General features: G+C 56.4%; 2 protein-coding genes across 3 annotated transcripts in view; one reads left to right on the top strand and one right to left on the bottom strand.

The window, feature by feature from the left end:
- The window catches only part of PTPRA (protein tyrosine phosphatase receptor type A), a 131,114-nt gene extending 120,348 nt beyond the window's left edge, over positions 1 to 10,766 (bottom strand). The window contains exon 1 of one of the 2 annotated variants that reach the window (XM_050895857.1): positions 10,657 to 10,766. The gene's annotated coding sequence lies outside the window, so the exon portion shown is untranslated. Of the gene's footprint in view, positions 1 to 8,500; positions 8,531 to 10,656 lie in introns of those variants that run through there. The other variant, XM_050895858.1, reaches the window with a different exon arrangement.
- A 974-nt stretch (positions 10,767 to 11,740) lies between these two features.
- MAVS (mitochondrial antiviral signaling protein) lies at positions 11,741 to 16,536 on the top strand. The gene is given in 8 exon segments (XM_050895899.1): positions 11,741 to 11,795; positions 12,057 to 12,186; positions 12,307 to 12,481; positions 12,879 to 13,111; positions 13,539 to 13,715; positions 13,718 to 14,120; positions 15,063 to 15,217; positions 15,739 to 16,536. Coding segments are annotated over 7 exon segments (1,947 nt in total). The 5' UTR covers positions 11,741 to 11,795; positions 12,057 to 12,069; the 3' UTR covers positions 16,426 to 16,536.
- The last annotated feature ends 1,922 nt before the right edge of the window (positions 16,537 to 18,458 follow it).

An 18,458-nucleotide genomic window follows, 5' to 3' on the forward strand; every position in this document is an offset into this window, starting at 1 on the left:
CTTCCTCCGCACAAGTGGATGGCATTTCGGCAGACAGGGCTCCAGGAACCCAAATTCCCTTAGATCTGCATCGCGTTTCTCGGCCCATGGGGCACTGAGTGGCCCAAAATTAAATCCCTCTATGCACACCACAATGCCCTCCCTCTGCTAATGGCTGCATGAGTCCCATTAGAGAAGGAATTCTTAAATGCTGCAAAACACAATTTTAAAGATTCTCCCCTAACTGAGCCAAACTATCAGCAGGTAATACCTCCCCACTCTGCACCTGGGTGCCTCGGATCACAGGCAATAACAGGCAGGAACTCATTTTGGGGAGCAACACCAGCTTAAACAGATTAAACTACAGGTTTGGTCTTTTAGTCCAAAGGCTGCTAGCATGTCCAGGGATCGGTCACCTTTAACGGTCACCAAGCCAGGCACCCCAGGACCTCAGCGGCCAGGGAGAGCAGCCAGCCCTCCTCCCTTCACAGCAGCTAGGAGACGCTTCCACTGCTGCTCGCCCGCCACATCGTTCCATGGCAGCTAAACACCCTAATCTCCAAAGATCCCACGTCGGCAAGTCTAAATCCACCCTGCAAAAATAAAATCATTCCAAATAATCCATGCGAAAGCAGCTGAGCAAGTATTGAGCAACTGCAAAGTTCCTGGCTTCCTAAAAACAGTCATGATCCTGCAGTAACTCCAAAAAAAAAAAAACCCAACATTGAATAGGTCAATTCCTGGGCATGGATGCTGAGGAGCTCAGCTTTCCCGTCACCGCTGAGACTGCTTTGCTGCCCAGGAGCCCTGGCTGAAGTTTCCACCTAGCTATCAGCAGACCTGCATGGCTCATCTCTGAAGCACTTTTTCCCCCCAGTACTTTCCGCCTCTCCCATGCACATGTGCACAGACTTCCTCGTTCTCCGTCCACCAGTCAAATAAGCACAGTTTTCAGAGTAAAAATTCAGTTTCTCAACCTTAAAGTTCAAAAGGGGAGTTCTTTAGGGGCTGAGCTTCTTGGCTTTGCTCCAGGGCGGTTGGAGAGGGAATGGAAATGGATGTTTTCAGATACCCTCATTCCGTGCTGAGTAATTATTCAGAAGAGGCAGGCTGCAGAATCTGGCAGCATCACGCCTACAATTGCTCTTACACTTGCGACTGAACCATTTTCAAAAATGATGAGCAGAAACAAGCTGGGCGGATGGCTGAACGGCTTCTTTCAACTTTGCAACGAACAAGAGCCATGAATCTCCTACCAGCTGCCAGGCTTGTGTCCCACAGGAGCCAAAGGACCCTGCTCTGCAAGGTGCCGAGCGTCCTCAGACCCCCTCGATCTACACGGGAACAGAGACCAAGCAGCACCTGGCAAGATGAGGTCCAGCCAACTGGTTCAACTAACACTGACTTAAGGCTCCACCGAAAACACCAACCTCTCTGCTGGGCAGAGATGCACTGTAGGAAACACAGCGGCTTTGGAAAGGGGGAGAGAGCTTGCAGAGAATGATGCCGGAGCTGCAGCACCTCCACGGAGAAACCACCGCCCTTCCTAACAGCACATGCCTGCCCTCGAGCCTGCTGACAGCTCACCATGCCCTCTTCCCGGAGGAGCATCACAGTGTTGGGCAACGGGGCAGCATCAGATGCTCCATCCCATGCGGCTCACTCAGCTGTACGAGAGAGAAAATAAGGACAGAGGGCTCCCTGGGTTCCTCTTTTCTTGTCACAAACAGGCTGAGATCCAGCTGAGGGTATATCCTTTTAAAGCAGCTCCCTGCATTTCACAATTTATCTTCAAGTTTCTACACAAAGAGGGCAACATATGGGAGGTTACATAAACTCAAACACCCCCCACAGAATATGCTGTATCCCGGAAAAAAGACAACTACCTCTGCACAGGCACTGAACTCAGTTTAACAAATTTCAAGGAAGGCAAAGAGTAAATGCTCCATCACGTAGGGGATAAGACACGGACACAAGAAGCAATACCAGATACTCAGATGTCTACACGACCTCTCTTGAGTAGATCAAGAGATCCACCACCTTTGTGAACACGCACCTGCAGCACCGTTTTTACACCTGTATCCCTAAGAGTTCCCCTGCAGCCCCGACCGAGGGACACAACCTCCCGCAGGGACCCTCTCAATAGCAACCGAGAGGGGTGGAGACACTTTGGGGATCCTCCAAGCCATCTTAACACGCTGGTGGACCCAAGGTGGAAAACGCTCAAGCAGCCACCGGGTTTGTCAGCCTCTCTGGAGCCTCAGCCAAGGAGGGGACAGGAGAGCCGCTCTTCCTCTACATGCCAGAGGAGAAAAGCAAGAGGAGATGCTCTTAGAGACTGGGTTGCGCAGACAGACAAGGCTGCAAGCTGCCCATCCCACGCCTCCTTCAATCATGTTTTAAGATATGAGAAAGGATGATCGTGCATTTAAGTTACTCACCTCCCAGGAGAGCAGAGATTCATCTTAACCCTTCCAAAGCTGCCTTTGTATGTCAGCTAGCCCGTGCCTCAGTTTCCCTTTGTAAAAATACCTCTTTTGTGCATTTTATTCGTTTGGATGTTGGATTCTGGGAGGCCAGACCTGCCTGCTCAGCACACCGAGAGCTGAAGTACAGCCCCAGACCAGGCACTGCTGCACCGCAGACTAATGGCTGGGTCACAGATTTCACCTCCAGGTCCCTGCTGGAGTCAAAAAATAACTCGTACACAACCACTGCAGACCTAGACAAGTATAGAAAAGATGATAGATGAGTTGGCTGAATATTTTTTCTAAAAGGCAGTGCTATGTAAGAGATTTTCCCATAGCCCCACGGGAAACGTCTGTAGCCTGCTCTAGATGACCCCGCCAACCCGTGCAGACTTTCAAAGCCCAGCGGAGGACTGAAATGCAGATCCACCCATTATGCAGCAATATGCATACACTAAATTTCTCAAAGGGTTAAAATGATGGAAAAAATTAGGGAACCACAAATTAAGCTGTTGGAGGCCACTGCCCGGTAGAAAGATTTTGAAGGACTGAGTGAAGCAGAATCAAAAAGTAGCAAAACTTTATTCGCAAAACAGCAAAGTAAAACCTTGCTAGCCATGAAAACAGTCTTCCCATTTCTTTTCCATATACTTCTAGATAACCTTAGAAAATAATTTAACCTCTCTAATCCCAGCCACAGTCTTCCAGCTAGCCAAATATCTAAAACCAAGCTGCTGCCATTGAGTCAACCAAAGATCCTGCCTGGCATTCCCACCCTGCCACCGGAATGAGAATGCAAATTCTACACGGTGACTGGGATTAAAAACATCTCTCTGTCTGTAGCCAAATAGGTTTAAAGTCTCCTGAGGAGAAAATCTTGAGGATTATGCATGCTTTCCAATTTATTATTCATTTCTAACTCATCTCTGTTCATCTCTAATTCATCATCCAGGCCTAGCGTGGATGGCATTAGGGTCTTCTACGAGACGGATGTGAAGCTGCAGCATTTGGGCTGCCACAGACGGACTAAAGCACTGCCTTTCTGATCTAGCAATGCAGAGAAACAAGGGAAAACTAAGTCTGTACTTCCAGTTAGAGACTAACTAAGTATGTACACGCACAGCTGAGAGCAGGCCTGAAGTTATACTTCTGAGCCTTCATACTCAAGAGCGGCCAGTTTGCAAGAGAGTGAAATCCAGAGGCTCTGAGATACATCACGTGTTAAGCAACACTGGAAAACACATGTGAATATATTTATTTTCAGGCTTCTCAAACATATCCATAAGAGCTCCGCTTCTGGAACAAAAGTAAGATGATTATCTGCTGGCATGATAAAAACATTATTCAAATTGTAAAGCAGCAGGAAAGTTTTGCACGCTGTCCTGCCACATGCTATCACGAGAAAAATTCGTGGTACCTCAAAACCTTCAGGTTGAGAGCCAGGATATCGCCGTGCTCTGTGCACGGTGCCTGGAACAAGAGGCTGCCCTTTCCCAGAGCGCTGCTGGAATCTTTATAAACCACTAAAATGCCTTTTTTTTTTTTTTTTTTTTAAAAAGCAAATCCTGTTCTTCATATTTCTCCTCTTACTCAGCAAGACTTACTTACTTCAGGGTTTCTGCCTTCTAGAAACCTCTAACAGCATCATGACATCTGTCCCTTCTGCCCCCCAGGTTTAGCTGAGTCTCTCAGGCCGCCCTGCCACCAGCAGCCAGACCCGAGCTGCCTTCCTGGCTTTTCTTCCACTAACCTATTTCACTGTCTAGGGGGGTCGCTTCTTCCTCCATCTCCGTTTCTCCTCCTGTCCCTGGTCAGGGGCTGGGTCCGCACAGCGTGTAGCAGAGTCTTTCGTGGACGGAGTAAGCACGGCTATGGCCAGTGTCTTTCTGCGTGGAGTGGACTGACCTCCAGGCCAATGCAGGTCCTCCCTTTCCTTTTTTTTTTTTTTAAATAAAGATGAGTAAACAGAAAACCTTCCCCAGATTTGTCAAGACCTCTCTTGAGATCACATCATCAGTTATCACTTCAGTGCTCACCTAAAAGCTCACAAGGGCAAACTTGCTATTTCGAAGGGTGAAGTAAGAGATGCCCAACCGGGAGCAAGCAGGACTTCAAGCTGGTTGCAACGCACGTTGAGGCCAGGAACAGATTTCCTGGCTGCAGAACGCTCTCTGACACGTACCATGACGTAATTTACTAACACAAATTAGTAATATCAGCCCTTAGCCAGCCGCAGTTTGTGAATGAAGCGTTTGAAATCCCCAGAGTATGAATTGAGACACCAACTCTGAAAACGCAGGGTTGCAAGCAAGGGACGGACCCCACACAGTCCCAGGGACTAAAGGAGGATCTGCTTCTCAGTTTGCAGGTACCACAAAGTTCACCACTATGGCTGAACCACTTAGTTGCAGCTATTATCAGCATTCCCAAGGGCAGCAACGCTGCAGAAAAGCCCCAGAGCTGCCTAGTCCATCCCATTCACATCTCTGATCACTGCTCTTCCTACTACCTGGTCAACCAAAGTTAAAGCTGAGCCTGCATGAGCACACCAGACCGTACACTATAAATAACAGACACAGAAGACGACACACTGGATGCACAGAAGACAAGCGAGGATGGTTGGGTATCAGTTTTGGGGAAACCCTCTACAAGTTGCCTTTTGGTCCGAAAATCCCCAACTCCTTGGAGGAGAGCATCTGAGCACAAACCCAGGGAGACATCCTACCTTCAGCAGTTAAACCAGAAATGTCTGCTGCTCTCTGCAGCCCCGGAGCAAGGTCACCGCTGATGGGGTGGAGACCAAAGTGAGCTAGACCCCTGGGTTTTAGATCATCAGAACAATCGTAACTCGGAGAGGTTATTTCGAAACATCAGGCGTGATATGGGAAGGCAGTCATACCAAGGGGGGGCTGGTTCAACCACAGAGCAATCCAGTGCTGATTGATTCACTGCTCATACCTGAATCAAGGTTTCCTGTCACCTATTACTTAACTTGGATACACAAAACCTACAAGCTCGAACACGCCGAACTCTGTTTTTAAGACTGGTATGCTGCTGCAGCACCTCTGCGATCAGCCTCTTACATGCTTTTATCAATCTAGCTTGTGCAGAGTCAAACAGCGTTTTGGACCCCCAAGTTACGAATACAGGTCTTAAAACTCCCCGTCCAACCCTGCAGGCAGGTAGCATCCATCAGCCAAGGTTTCTAGCGGTCAGGTATCCAGACACCGGGAAGCCCGTCTCACTCACAGCGTGTCTCCTGCCAGCTGGGATTTCCAGGCTAGACATCCCTCCATTTCCACCGCCTCCAGGGCTCAGCCCGAAGAGACATTCACGCAGCACTCTGGAAAACGAGGACACGGCGGCCTCGGTGCTCGCCACCCCTGCCAGCAGAAACGACGAACCTACCAGCGCCGAGGAAGGTGGCTGCGAGACGGGCAGGGGTGATCCTGCCTGCGGTACCTTCGCGCCGTAATTCATCTCATGCTTCCCAGGTAAACGCTGGGGAAGCCAGGAAGGATGCCTGCACCTCCCCTTCTTCAAACACGCAGGGATTTGGGGGAGGGAAGGAATTTGGCTGGCTTTCCTTCGCTACGCAAAGGAAGGGAGAACAGGGATGTCTTCCCGGAAGGACCAGAAAATAGCCGTGGCTCGAGTTGGACTGTGGGGCAGGATGTGGAAGTCCTCGTTACGGCAATAAAAAGGTCTCAAGTACTTGGCCGGGGCGCCAGGAATACACCAACACGCCAGACCGGCTCAGCAGCAGCTTTTCACATCTGCACGGTGGGAACATTTTTGTTTATTTATTCCTCAGTGTTAGCCAAGAAGGAAGGAGGTGGTGGTCCGTTCCTCCTCACTACAGATGTCCTCGGCTCCCTGCAGCAGCAAAAGGCTTAAAATTGGTGACACCAACATCTCCTGCCCCTCCTACCAACCTGGGATGTTTGGTCTCACGTACAGGTTTTAATTTTGCTTTAGAGGAGGGATGGCACGGCACGGCACGGCCTGACTCACGCAGGAGAGGCAGAGGTTATGCTCTTCTCTACCCTTCTGAAGTTGGAGAACTCTTGTTTTCCATCCCAGGTCCAAATTAGTACTAATTATTCCATGCAAGATGGAGTTGCTTCAACAGGAAGGAATTAGGACAACAAATTATTCTGGAATAAAGAGGACTCGCTGCTGCCTAAGCAAGCGATCTGTTTGCACATGGCATAAAAAGGGTGCTCTCCCACATGTGTTTTGGGAAAAAAGCAGTCCTCGCTCCATTTTTTAAAAGATTTCTAACCTTTTTAAAAGATTTCTAAGCCTGTTACAGTAGCCACCAGGATTTCCTACATGACCAACATGCCAAAACCCAACCCACACTCAGTTGTTTCGACTTCCACCATCAAAACTGCAGCCACCATAAACACCGCGGTACCATATGTGTAACCACAGCAAAAGTGGGTTTGACGGCCACGGCTGATGCTTTCAGTTAGGTGAGTTTCGACTCATGGCAGGGAGGGAAGGGGGACGCAGGCACGCACCCTCCCGCAGCCTAAAGCAGGGTTTCCCACGACGGAGACACAACCCCCAAATTTAGTCGAACCCCAGTAGTCCCACCAGTCACGAGACCTCCACCTCCCACCTCCGCTTCCCAACCTCCAACCAGCTCCACGCCGACCTGCAAGACATGCACAGCCCCACCAACCGCGGCCGTACAGCGCGTGGTTAGATTGAGTCCCGCAGGACACGCGGTGGTGGAGACGGATTATTTGTGTGCCCTGACGTGTCCCCCGCCATCAACCTCCTCCCCGCACAAACACAGCGGCACCCAACCCGGAGGGGCAGCCCCCGCCTCGCTGTACTACAAAACACCTTATGCTGCAAAAAAAAAAACCCCAAACCAACCCACATGGGTCAACATGGGGCAGCAGCACCGCCATCACAAGGGTTTCCAGAGCCACGCTGGAGACACAGCTGAAATTCAAGGTCTCCTGAAGACACTAGCCAGAGAAAAGTATGAACGAGCCAGCTCCGGACTCGTGGCGGGGCAGACGTACGTGACAGTGACGGCGTCCGTCAAGCCCAAGACATGTTTCCCATGAGCTTTGGCTACGCGCATAAGTTTCAAGCACTGCCAGGTACTACGGCTTATAGTACAGCCATGTGAGTTGTATCAGAGAAAAAGGGTTTCCAGCGTTTTTTGTGAGTTTAATGAGAAGAAAGCACCTGTGATGAAAGCTGCTCTACCCACTTACAAAAGCTAGAGACATCAGGAAGGACAGGATCAGGCCAGCCTCTATCAATCTCCAGGACCAGCTGCTCCCGAGGAAGATGCAAGAAATCATTCTGGACAGTTCAGAAATCGCTTGCTTATCAGTAAATCTCTTCCTAAGCCCTTCAGATAGTGATTAAGCACAATGGTTCATAACCCATATATTAAATATTAAACCTTCCTAATGTGATTGCCGATGTTCCGCTTATCCCATTCGGATAACCGCACACCCCCAACAGCCCATTCCTTTTCCACCCCAAACCACATAAACACAATGTACAAAACCCAGCAGCACTTTGCGATCCAGCTAGAGGAGAGCTGGCGATACTCTCCTCGGCCTCCGAGCCTGGAAGCAAACCAGCTGGATCTCACCAAAAGCAGGAGGGAAAGAGTTAAGAGCAGGGAGATGAATCAGCCCGCTGCTATAAACACGGACATTTCCTACCTCTTCGCTCTAGTGTTTCTTCCTGTCCGCAGGCTTCAGAGATGCTTACGGACCTGGTCGCATTCAAATGATTTCCACCGCCGCAGGAAAGCCCGGGGATTTGTTTTATTTCAAGAGGAAAACGCGATTTGTGAATGAGACCAGAAAGCAGCCGTGAGGGCTGACCTCCTTCTCATATAACACCAAGAATAAAGTACCAGCCAGCAGCTTGCGTATCTGCTGTGCTACTCCCGACCCTACGGAAGCGTACGGGCGCTCTGTTCCACCCGAAATAACCCACCCCACGCTCCCCAGTGTTTTGAGGCATCACGCAGACCACGACCACGCAACCGTGGCTCAGCACTGCCTTACCCGAAGCGGTTACGGCAGACCCGCGGGCCGAGCACGGCAGGGGTCACTCAACCTGCGCCCTTCCCGCTGGATCGGGATCCGCCGTCCTGCTGCAAACACAGAGGGGCCGGAGGAGAACAGATGTAGGTCGTCGGCGGGAGGAGACGGGGAGAGAGGGAATTCAAACTGCTCTTCCACAAGGATGTTGATGTTGGACTGGGACCAATACCACGGATCCGCACAAAGCATCAGTTATTTGAGAGTGACATTTCAGAAAAGCAGAGCTATGTACCCTATTAGCTTGAAAACAATACAGCCGCACCAACGCCAGCACAGCAATGCCCCTGGAAACGGGAAACATCTATTTTCAGCACCTCCCAGTATCCCCTCACTGCTTTAACAAACAGTTTTTATAAAGATCAGGCAAAAGCCCTGGAGCTTCCCACAGATACCCCTCCAAGAAAGCTCTCCAACAGGGATGGAGAGGAACACGTGGAAGGGGAACATGGCAGTGCCCATTTTCTGCCCAGCACAGACACCAAGTCTCTCCCGCCCAGCACCCCCAGGTCCCAGCGAAGCTGTGGTCCGTGCCCCCCCAAAACGTCCTGGCTCTTCACCTCGGCCACAGCAGAAGTCATGGGGGGAGCTGGCAGAGCCGTGACCATCCCTGGGGTCCCGTTCCTCGTCCCAGAGCCCCACATCGAGCCGGTTTCCCACCCTCACCGTGGGAATAACGGCATGAGTTTGTATCTGATTCTTGACGGAGGGAGACATAAATCCTCCTTGCAAACCCGGCAGCTCCCTGCATCGGCTGCAGCCACGCCGTGCACCTCCTTCCCCGCCACCGGCTGCTGCAGCAACAGGAATTAAAATAAAGAAAGATGAAAAACTTCTGTTGGGGCTGCAGTTTTATTGGCCCGCACCCCTTTCATTTCTGGAAGTCCTCATACAGGAGAGGAAAAATCCCTAAATATTTTCAAAGCATCCTGCATGCTCACAGCAAGCTCCCCCCCAGCCACGGACAGGCAGAGAACGGATGACTAATTTTTTTTTTAGCGTAATACGTTGCGGAGAGCGTCCTGCGAACAAGCAAAGTAAATTCCTGAGGCTCTCGGCAAGGACCTCGCCGCTCCTTGCGAAACTTCCCAGCTGGAACCTCGCAGCCGAAAAGCCAGAAAACATCGTTTTTCCCTCCTCCAACAAACAGGGGCTGGGATTCCTTTCACGACAGTATTTGGATTTTAATGCCAGTCCATATTTAGCAGGAGGAAAAAAAGCCTCCCTTCCTTCCTGTCACATTTTCCACCCTTGATGACATCCAAGATCAGAAATAAGCAAGCGCTGGCCGAGGAGGAAGGACGCATCTACCCGAGCGTGGGAGAGCCCGGAGCGTGGCAGCCCGTACGTTCCCATTTGGGATGCGCGGAGACACCGGCGAGGAGGGGACACAGCCCTCGGACCTCGCGGCGAGGAGGGGTGTCCCCTCCAACGCTCCGGCTCGGAGCATTTCCCCGAGGGACGGCGCAGGGCGGGAGCCAGGCCACGAGCCTACGAGGCCGGTGTACCCCTCCCGAAAAGAAGCCTTACATCCCCGGTACAGGCCAAAGAGCTGCCGAGGAGGCCGTGGGTCAGGCCGAGCACGGCCGGTGGGCTGCTCGCTCATGGTGGGGGGGCCCAGCGCTGGACCCCCGGCGTCCTGCGTGCCGGTGTCCACGGAGCCCGGCGATCCTGCGGCAGGGAGAGGCGAGCCGTGGCGGGGAGGAGGCGGCGGCTGGAGATGGTGGGGTCTGACTGTGGCCCGGCGACGTGCCCTGTCTGCTGGGTGTCGGACAGGGGTCCCCAGCTCGGACCCCCCGGCCGCCCCCAGGGGCGTGGGGAGGGAAGGGGCCGTGGGCCGCTACAGACCCACGTGTGGAAGTTCATGTGCCCGATCCACGATTCATTTTTTATTATTATTATTATTAAAAAACACGTAATAAGACTCACAGTGGGGGGGGGGGGGGGAGAGAGGCAGGACCCCACGGCAGCCCGGGCCGGGCCCCACGCAGAGGCCGCGGACACGCGTGGGTGCCGCCCGAAGAGGCCCCGCCTGGAGCCCCCCCCCAGGCGCCCCCGCGTCGCCATAACAACCCCGGGCCCGTCCCCGCCGCCTACCCCCGCGGCGGGCGATCGCTCACCTGCGGCGCGGCGGGCGGCGCCGGGCCGGGCCCCGCTCCTTCTCCCTCGCTGGCTCTCGTCGCCGCCCAACGGCTCCGGTGCGACGCCGCGGCGGCCGGCCGCGACCATGGACGCCGCGCCGGGGGAGGGCGCGGGGGTCGGGGCGGGGGGGTAGGGGGGGGGAAAGAAGGGGAGGGGAAGGGGGGGGGAGGCACCGCCGCCCCTCAGAGCCCCGCCGCGGGGCTGCCGGCCCTCAGCGGCGCCCCCGCAGCCGCCCGCCCGCTCCTGCCGCCGCCGCCGTTGCCGCCATGGTGCGGCTCCATGCAGGGCGCGCTCCGCTGACAGGGCCGGGGCGGGGCGAGGGGGGCGGAGCGAGGGAGGCGGGGCGAGGGGCGGGGCGATGCGGCCACAGCGGGATCCCTCCGCCAGGTGCCCGGGGGACGTTCCCGTTACGGTGCTGCCACCTGCCGGCGCGGGAGCCGGCCCTCTCCTCCCCGCCCCTTTCCGGTCCCGCCGCCATGGGGTGGCGGCCGGTACCAGCCCCGCGGTCCCGGGCCCGCCCCGCCGCCCGGATCCGGTCCCGGTGCGGGGAGGGGAGCGGGAAGAGGGCGGGCACTTCCCCCTCTCACAGCGCCTGTCTATCACCGCGACGGGCGTGCGCGGCGGCCAATCAGCGGCGGCGACGCGCGGGGTGGGCGACGTCAGAGCGTTCCCCGGAGCGCGCGGCGGCGGCGGCGGCGGCGGCGGGCGCAGGTAGGGGCTTTGTGCGGCGGGGGCGCGCCCGGTTTGCAGCGGAGGCCGGGGCCCGCACCGTGCCCCGGGCCCGCCGAGCAGGGAGCTCCGGGGGTGGGTCTCTCGAGTTTATTTGTCAAGCATAAAGTCTCCCAGCGCTCCCCGGGGAGCGGGAAGGCCGAGCTGCGGGGCAGGGGGGGTTCTGCCGCGGCCTTCCCCTCCCGGGCTGCCGTTTCCCCGGGAGAAGGAGCTTTCTTGCTTCCCCTCCGCCATCCTTCTCCATCGGCGAGAAGCCGCGTCGCCCAGGGCCTAAAGCGGGATCCCAGCCATGGCCCCCCCCCCCCTTCGCCTGGCGTGACCCTGCGTGCTCGTGTCACGGGACCGGCACGAAAACCCCGCAGCTGGGATCCACCCGGCCGCAAAAAGGGTAAGGGTAAATACCGGCTGGGCATTGCAGAAGGGGGATTAGGTTTGTGAAAGCGGAGTCGAGAGCTGAACTTTACCCTGAGTATGTTTTCTTTGTGTGTTTTCTGCCCAGGGTTTTCCCCCTGCCTCCATCGCCGCGGCGGCGAGGTTGAGCGTCTGTGCCGAGGCTCCTATAGAAAAGCCCAAGCCCCTATAGAAAAGTCGAAGCGTTACCGGCAGCCCTCCGCTCGCGTTAAGTCTCTCTCTCTCTCTCTCTCGGCAGGGGCTGAGGCAGGATGGGTTTTGCCGAAGACAAAGTGTACGACTACATTTTGAAAAACCTCAAGAATTTCAAGAACATCCATGTGGCGTCGCTCGCCGATTCCCTGAGCTGCCTGACTGATGCCGACAGAGTAATTTTCTGCTCTCTCGAGTCCTGCCGGCCTCCTTCCCCAATGTATAGCTCAGGCAACATATAGCTGCCTTACCTCTAAGCCAGATCCTCTCTTAGATGCCCTATGTGTTTTATTTAGGATGAACTTCACGCCCGGGAGGAAATGCGGGGGAGCCAGGCGACCGTCTATAGGTTTTACCAGCACCTGAAGTGCCGGCAGGGCTGGGTGCCGGATCTCATCGACGCGCTGCGCCACAACAACGCGGGGCACCTGGCCGACGAGCTGCAGCACGTATATGACTGCTGGCGAGCCCGTATGTAGCCTCGTCGTCCTTGGGTGCTGCCCCAGGGGTCTGGTGGAGATGGGGAGCCGAACCACATCTCCTGGTGTCCACCAAGCAGCTGGCTTCTCTCCCTGCCCCGGCTTCCCCGGGGCCTGGGGGTGTCTGTGACCATCCCCAGGGATGTCCCTCACCGCGGTGATGTGCCCGGGGATGACAGGGTCCTTGTGCGAAGGTGCTTGGGTTGGTGGTGGGCTGGGTTTTTCACCTGGAGGGGAGATGGAAAGATGAATGAAGGGGTGCTGTGGGCTTGGCCGATGTGGGGACAGAGCAGGGGCACGTGAGGGGCTGCCTCGGCCCCACGCTCATCCTCTGCCTCCTCGGCTTTTCCCCCGATGTTCCCGCTGATGAACTGTCTTGGCTCCTCCAGGTCCCCCGGCTCCCGCCACTGCCTCCTTCCCTCCTGCGGCCAGCGATGCCCGTCCCGCCGTCTCCTCCGTCGGTGCCCAGACGCCGTCCCCGGGGCTGAACCCTGCTCCGGGTGCCTCGTTGGCTGAGCAGCCGCGCCGAGACCTGCCCGCCGGCGGCCGTCCGCCTCTCCTGCCCGGTGCTGCCACCACCACCAGCACAGACCTGGACGCCAGGGCCCCGGTGCAGGAATCGGTGAGCGGGGCACACGTCAGATGGGGACACAAAGGTCACTTTCGGACCGGACTGTCGGCGCGGTGGGGTGTGGGGAGGCCGTGGTAGGGCCAGGCTCGTTCAGGGACACCCCAAGCAGCCTCTAATTGCTGATCTCTGCTGCACGCTTGCTGTGTCTGGCATCTTATAGCCTACATATGGCCCTATAACTGCTCCCCTCTCCTGCTTCCCCTCCAGGGATGGGAGCGCAGGGTCCGCTCTCTTAGTCCAGGCTCCCCTCCACAGCCCCCAATCCCGTGCAGACCTGCGAGCTGTGCGGTGGGTGCCGAGGAGAGACCCCCTCATCGCCGGGCTCGCGTAGGTCACTGGGTCAGGGTTTGGGGCACCCCGGTGGTCCCAGACCCCCTCATCCTGGCACAGCAATTTAACACAGCTCATTTCCTTCCAGCTCTCCAAAAACCTCCTGGAGCAAGAGAATCCCCGGCCGCCTCCACCTGGGAGCGTGGTCCGTGACGGAGCAAGCGATGGGCACGGCGGAGAGGGGCATCTCCCGCACCCCATCGAGGCTGTGCAGGCGGCAGCGGGGACCCCCGGGGCAGCCAGCGTGGCCGTGCCATCGGCTGCCCCCCCGAACGGGGCCGGGACTGGCTGAGCCGCCAGCAGCACCCGGTGTGCGTGGACAACGGGTGTTTTGGGAACGCCAACCACCTGCACCGCGGCGCGCCGGCCTTGGGTCTGGGCAGGTCTCTTCCGCCGAGGGATGCGGGCTCTGCTCGCAGCGCCGAGCAGCCCAGGAACGAGCCTGAAGAGGACTCCTATGTCTCCACTGAGATGCCCTCCAGGCTGGAGGAGACCGCTCGCAGCGGGGGGCCGCAGCCCCCAGACTCGCTGCCAGAAAACCAGGCTGTGCCAGGCTCTGGGCACGGCGAGCCCCCGGGCAGCTTTGTGGATGTGCGCAGCCCCCTCCTCATACAGCAGCAGTTCGAGGCGGAGCAGAAGCGGGTCGGGATGCTGCAAGAGGACGGAGGAGATGGAGGTGGGTTTCCTTCCCGGCAGTTCCGTGTAGCCACCAAGCTGACGGGGAGCGGGGTTGAAGGTGCTGCCGGATGCCCGTCCTGCTTGACGGTGAGGATGGAGAGTGGCAGAGAAGGTGCAGGCGTGGGGTAGGGCCCCGCTGGGAGGCCATGGGGACCCCCCCAAAGAACGGGCGTAGCTGTGGCTGTTGGTACAGGACAGCCCAAGGTTGCGTCTGCCTTCGTGGCCCATGAGCACTCATGGAGGTGTAGAGAACAGCTCTCAGTGCTGTTGTCACCCATCTCCTCTCCCATCTTCTGGGCTGCAGTGACCTCCTCCAGGACGGGAGCAAGGTTGGGTTGTACAGAAATCCAGCCTGGCTGCTTGTTCTCCCCTGGTTGGCCCTGCAGTTGTTGTTGCTGCGGTTGTTGCTCGCTGTATTTTGGCACAACGTCCTGACGAGGATTTGGCAGAGGCACTTGCTTCATTTCCGATGTAAAACGACCCGGTTGAACGTCTGCATCCCCATTTCAGCAGCCTGGGGTCACCCCAGTCTCAAAGGGAGGAACAGATTGGGGGTGCCGGCTTGGCTGGTGCCGTCTGGTTTACCTACCAGGAGAGCTCAGGTGCCACGGCAGAGCCAGGGCCACACAAGCAACACGCAGCGGTGCTGCGTCCTTTCCCTGTCCGACCTCCCCAGCTCTGGGCCGTGCTGTGGCTCGGGTCCCTCGCCCGCGCCCTGGACTTGCACAGTGCCGAGGATGCCGCACCAGGCTGCAGTCTCCGCTGCTGTGCAAATTAACACGGATTTGTGGGGAAAAAGGTGAAAACCTGTGAACGCAGGCACGCAACCTGCCATGGAAGTGGGAGTATCCTGTTGCAGCGTCCTTGGGGAAGAGCAAAACTCGCCTTTTAGGTCTCCTGATTAATGCAATACGTTTTGTTTTCTCCCCAATAAACACTCGGATGGAAACCACCACCCCAGTCACTACCGCTGCACCCAGAGACGCATCCCCATCCTGTGACACCTCCCTGAAGCCTCCGGTACAAGAGAAAAAACCGCCCGCGGGGGAGACGGCCAGCAGCACCCCCTCCATGCTGACGAAGGAGAAAGTAGGTGACCCTTCCTGTTCCCACTTGCACTTCATTCAGGTCCTTGCGAACTCCCCCTGGTCGGGAGATTTTCTGCTGTGGTGTAAGATTTTGAGCTGGTAGTGAGTTTATTCAGGGCTTTTTTCCCCCCACTGTGTTCATGTCCCTGTCTGAACGCTGTATTTTGGAGCAGGGGAGAAGGGAGCCAAGGTTTGTCAGGCTTTGACTCCTTATTTCCTCTCCTTGACTTGCCAGTCTCCTGGCTTCCAGGTGGCTCTTTCCACCCCTCTCCTCACTGCTTGTCTCCCCTTCCTTCCTTCCCATATCTCCCCCGAATCCCAAAGGCTCCCTGGAGCCCCAACACCTCCCTGCCCCGCTCACTCTCCCAGCCCTGGGAGTTACCCGTGACCCAACTTTGCTGTTAGTGGCTCGAGATGTGGTGGTTGAGCACTGAAGTGGGCTTGTCATGTGACGTGGGTGCCCGAGACCAGGCCAAATGGGTGCTCACCGTGGCACCCAGCCCCTCTCGTTGTCTCCCAAAGGTGCTCCCGGCCTCGGCGGACCCTCTCCCGACTGTTGCAGGAAGCTTTGAAGGCACGTCTGGGAGGACAGCATCCCGGGTGAGCTCTGCCACGAGCATCTGGGCATCTTGCAGCAACGTGGAGAGGGATGTGGAGGTCAACAAGCCGGGCGTCCTCCTCTCCACAGCTGGGGAGAGCCCAGAGGCAGCCGGCAGATGCCTGAGCTTTCGGGGGCCCAGCGGCCCCTATTCCGGGGCATCCGATAGCCTCACCTTCAGCAGCGACCCACTCATGGTGAGCACGGATAGCTCGAGCTCAGGAGAAGCGCTCTCCAGAGTCTCCTCGGGATGCCCGGTTCCAGCGGCTCATGCAGACCCCAGGGAAGAGGAGGCAGCTGGAGCAAGCAGAGACTCCCGTCCACCTCCGAGCTGGGACAGCACCTCCCTGGGCACCCACCAGGTCCGCGTGGACCATTACCCCAGCACCCAGCTCGAGGCAGGCAGCGACCTCCGAGACGGAGCCGGTCCCCTTGGAAACCCTCCAGTTTTTGACTCGAGCAGGGGCTGTGGCACTGCGACCAGCTCGTCTCAGGCCAAAGTCCCCCCAGGGGACAGCAACGGACCGTCCCTGCCATACATCGTTCCAGCTGTGGGCATCGCTGTGATTTCAGCGGTGGCATTTCTGGTGTACGCTCGATTGCAGAAATAGCGCTGGAGTGGATGGGATGCCACGACCGTCGCCCAGCCTGGGCGATTCCTCTTCGTAGCAGGAATTTGGCCAAGGCGTTTGAAGCCTGAAGAGCAGCGGGGGGGGGATGATAGGGGCGTTGTTAAATCTCTTTCTGGAAGGTTTTGCTGGAAGAGGCCTTGGTTGCGTGATGCTGTTGGGTTTGGGTCTGTTCCCCCCCCATTTCCCAACCATCTTGTCTGTAGCCTTCTCTTTTTACACCCATAGAGAGGGTCTTGCTCAGGGAGTGCTCCCTTGAGTCAAAAAAGAAAGTCCTCATGGCGATTCTCCACGTCTTCTTTGTTTGGTCCCAGGAGGCCTCAGGGAAACATGTCCTGGTGGTCCAAAGGGTGATCCCCCAGGTCCCTCCGGGCAGTGCAGCGAGGGGAGGTTTTGCAGACGTCCTGTAAAAGTGGAGCTGATTTTGTTGGCTCTGCTCATCTCGGCTTGAAAACGTGCCCGAGGGTCTGTGCAGCAGCCTTCACCAGGTGCCTCATGTTGAATTTGCCTTACTTGATATCTCTGGTTCTGCTGCTGGGACCTTTGCTCGTCTCTGCTGCTCCTTTCCCCCGGTGCTGGGTGCGGAGGCCGCCCTCATGATGAGAACGCGCCAGGCCAGACCGTGTGCAAGCTGTCCCCTCTCCCAGGAGCTGTCGTCCTGCTTCGGTGCTTTGCTTCGGAGCATCCTCCCCTGCTCCTGAGGGCCAGGGCTGGGCTCTGGGATCGCTTCACGCAGCGCTGACACCCTGGGGATGAAGCTCAGGGTCAGGAAAGAGCTGCACCTAACCAGCTTTCTTGAGGATGAACCTCATTTCACCCCCCTCCAGTCAGGGAAAGTGAGATTATGCTTTAAGAGGAACATTTCACGTAATGCCAGCATTAAGTGGACTTGGTCCCACACAGGATTGTTGGGCGTCTTTGATCTTCAGGCTGTATTTTTAGAGCCTGGCTAGGAGGGTGGATGTAGTTCTTGCCTTTCCCGATACCTGGTGCTATGGGATAGGAATATAGGAAACTTTGTGTCCAGGCTGGGACACAAATAGGATCGACTCTGCACGCTGCAGGGAGGTCATACCCGGTGGTTGAGATGCTCTGGCTTATCTTGAAGGTCCCATTTAAAATTGCAGTCTGCAATTTTCCTGCTGTCCCCAGGGATCAGCTTGGAATGCGAGGGGATTGGGCTGCAAGATTTCTAAAATAAAATCCTCAAACCCAAATAAATATCCCCAGCTTCCCCCTGCCCAGGGCAGCTTTCGGGGGCAGAAGCAGCCCCGCTCAGTCGCTGTTGGCACGGATTTCCAGCTCTAGGCAGAGTTTAGTGATCACCAGCCGTGCTGCCCGCTTCTGTCACTGCGGCTGCAGGTTGTTCACCATCTCATCTACACCCTGCCAAAAGCACAGAGGCACAAAAGTAACAAACCTACTTTTTTGTAGTTGGGGGGTTATTGTAGCTAGAGGATTTCTTTGTTTTTAAGCTCTAAAGATACCAGCGTAGACTTTCAGGTGTCACAGGGGAGCTGTGGCGGGAGGCAGGACTGGGTAAAACATTTGGTGATCTGGTGGTGGATTTGCACAGCAGAAGGCTCGTGCCATGGGCTGGCACGGCTTGAATCCGGCCAGCCCGCAAGGATGCCACGGGCTTTAAACTATTGCAGTGGCCTGGTGCTGATGGCCGGGCTGTTGCTTCTTCCCTGCTTTACTGTGTCCGGTAACTTATTCCTCCTGGATTCCTACTGTTCGGCACAGCTTCCCAAAATACGACCTTCCCGCTGGCAGGGGAGCAGGAGGGAGATGAGCTCCCCGGCGCCTGGCTGCAAAGTGCAGCCGTCGTGCCCGGAGCTCGGCCGGCGGTGGGAAGGGTCCGTCAGGCCCCCGACGGGGCGAACGGTTGCTCCTCCCTCCTAACACTTGCCCTTCGCCCAAAAATGCAAGAAGTGCCTCCCTTAAACGATAAGGACAATAAATATATGCAATAGTGAGGTGTTGATTTTGATCTGAGGGGGCTGCTCTCCAGG

This window comes from Gymnogyps californianus, chromosome 4 (genome assembly GCF_018139145.2).
Source record: "Gymnogyps californianus isolate 813 chromosome 4, ASM1813914v2, whole genome shotgun sequence".
NCBI classification, from domain to species: domain Eukaryota; kingdom Metazoa; phylum Chordata; class Aves; order Accipitriformes; family Cathartidae; genus Gymnogyps; species Gymnogyps californianus.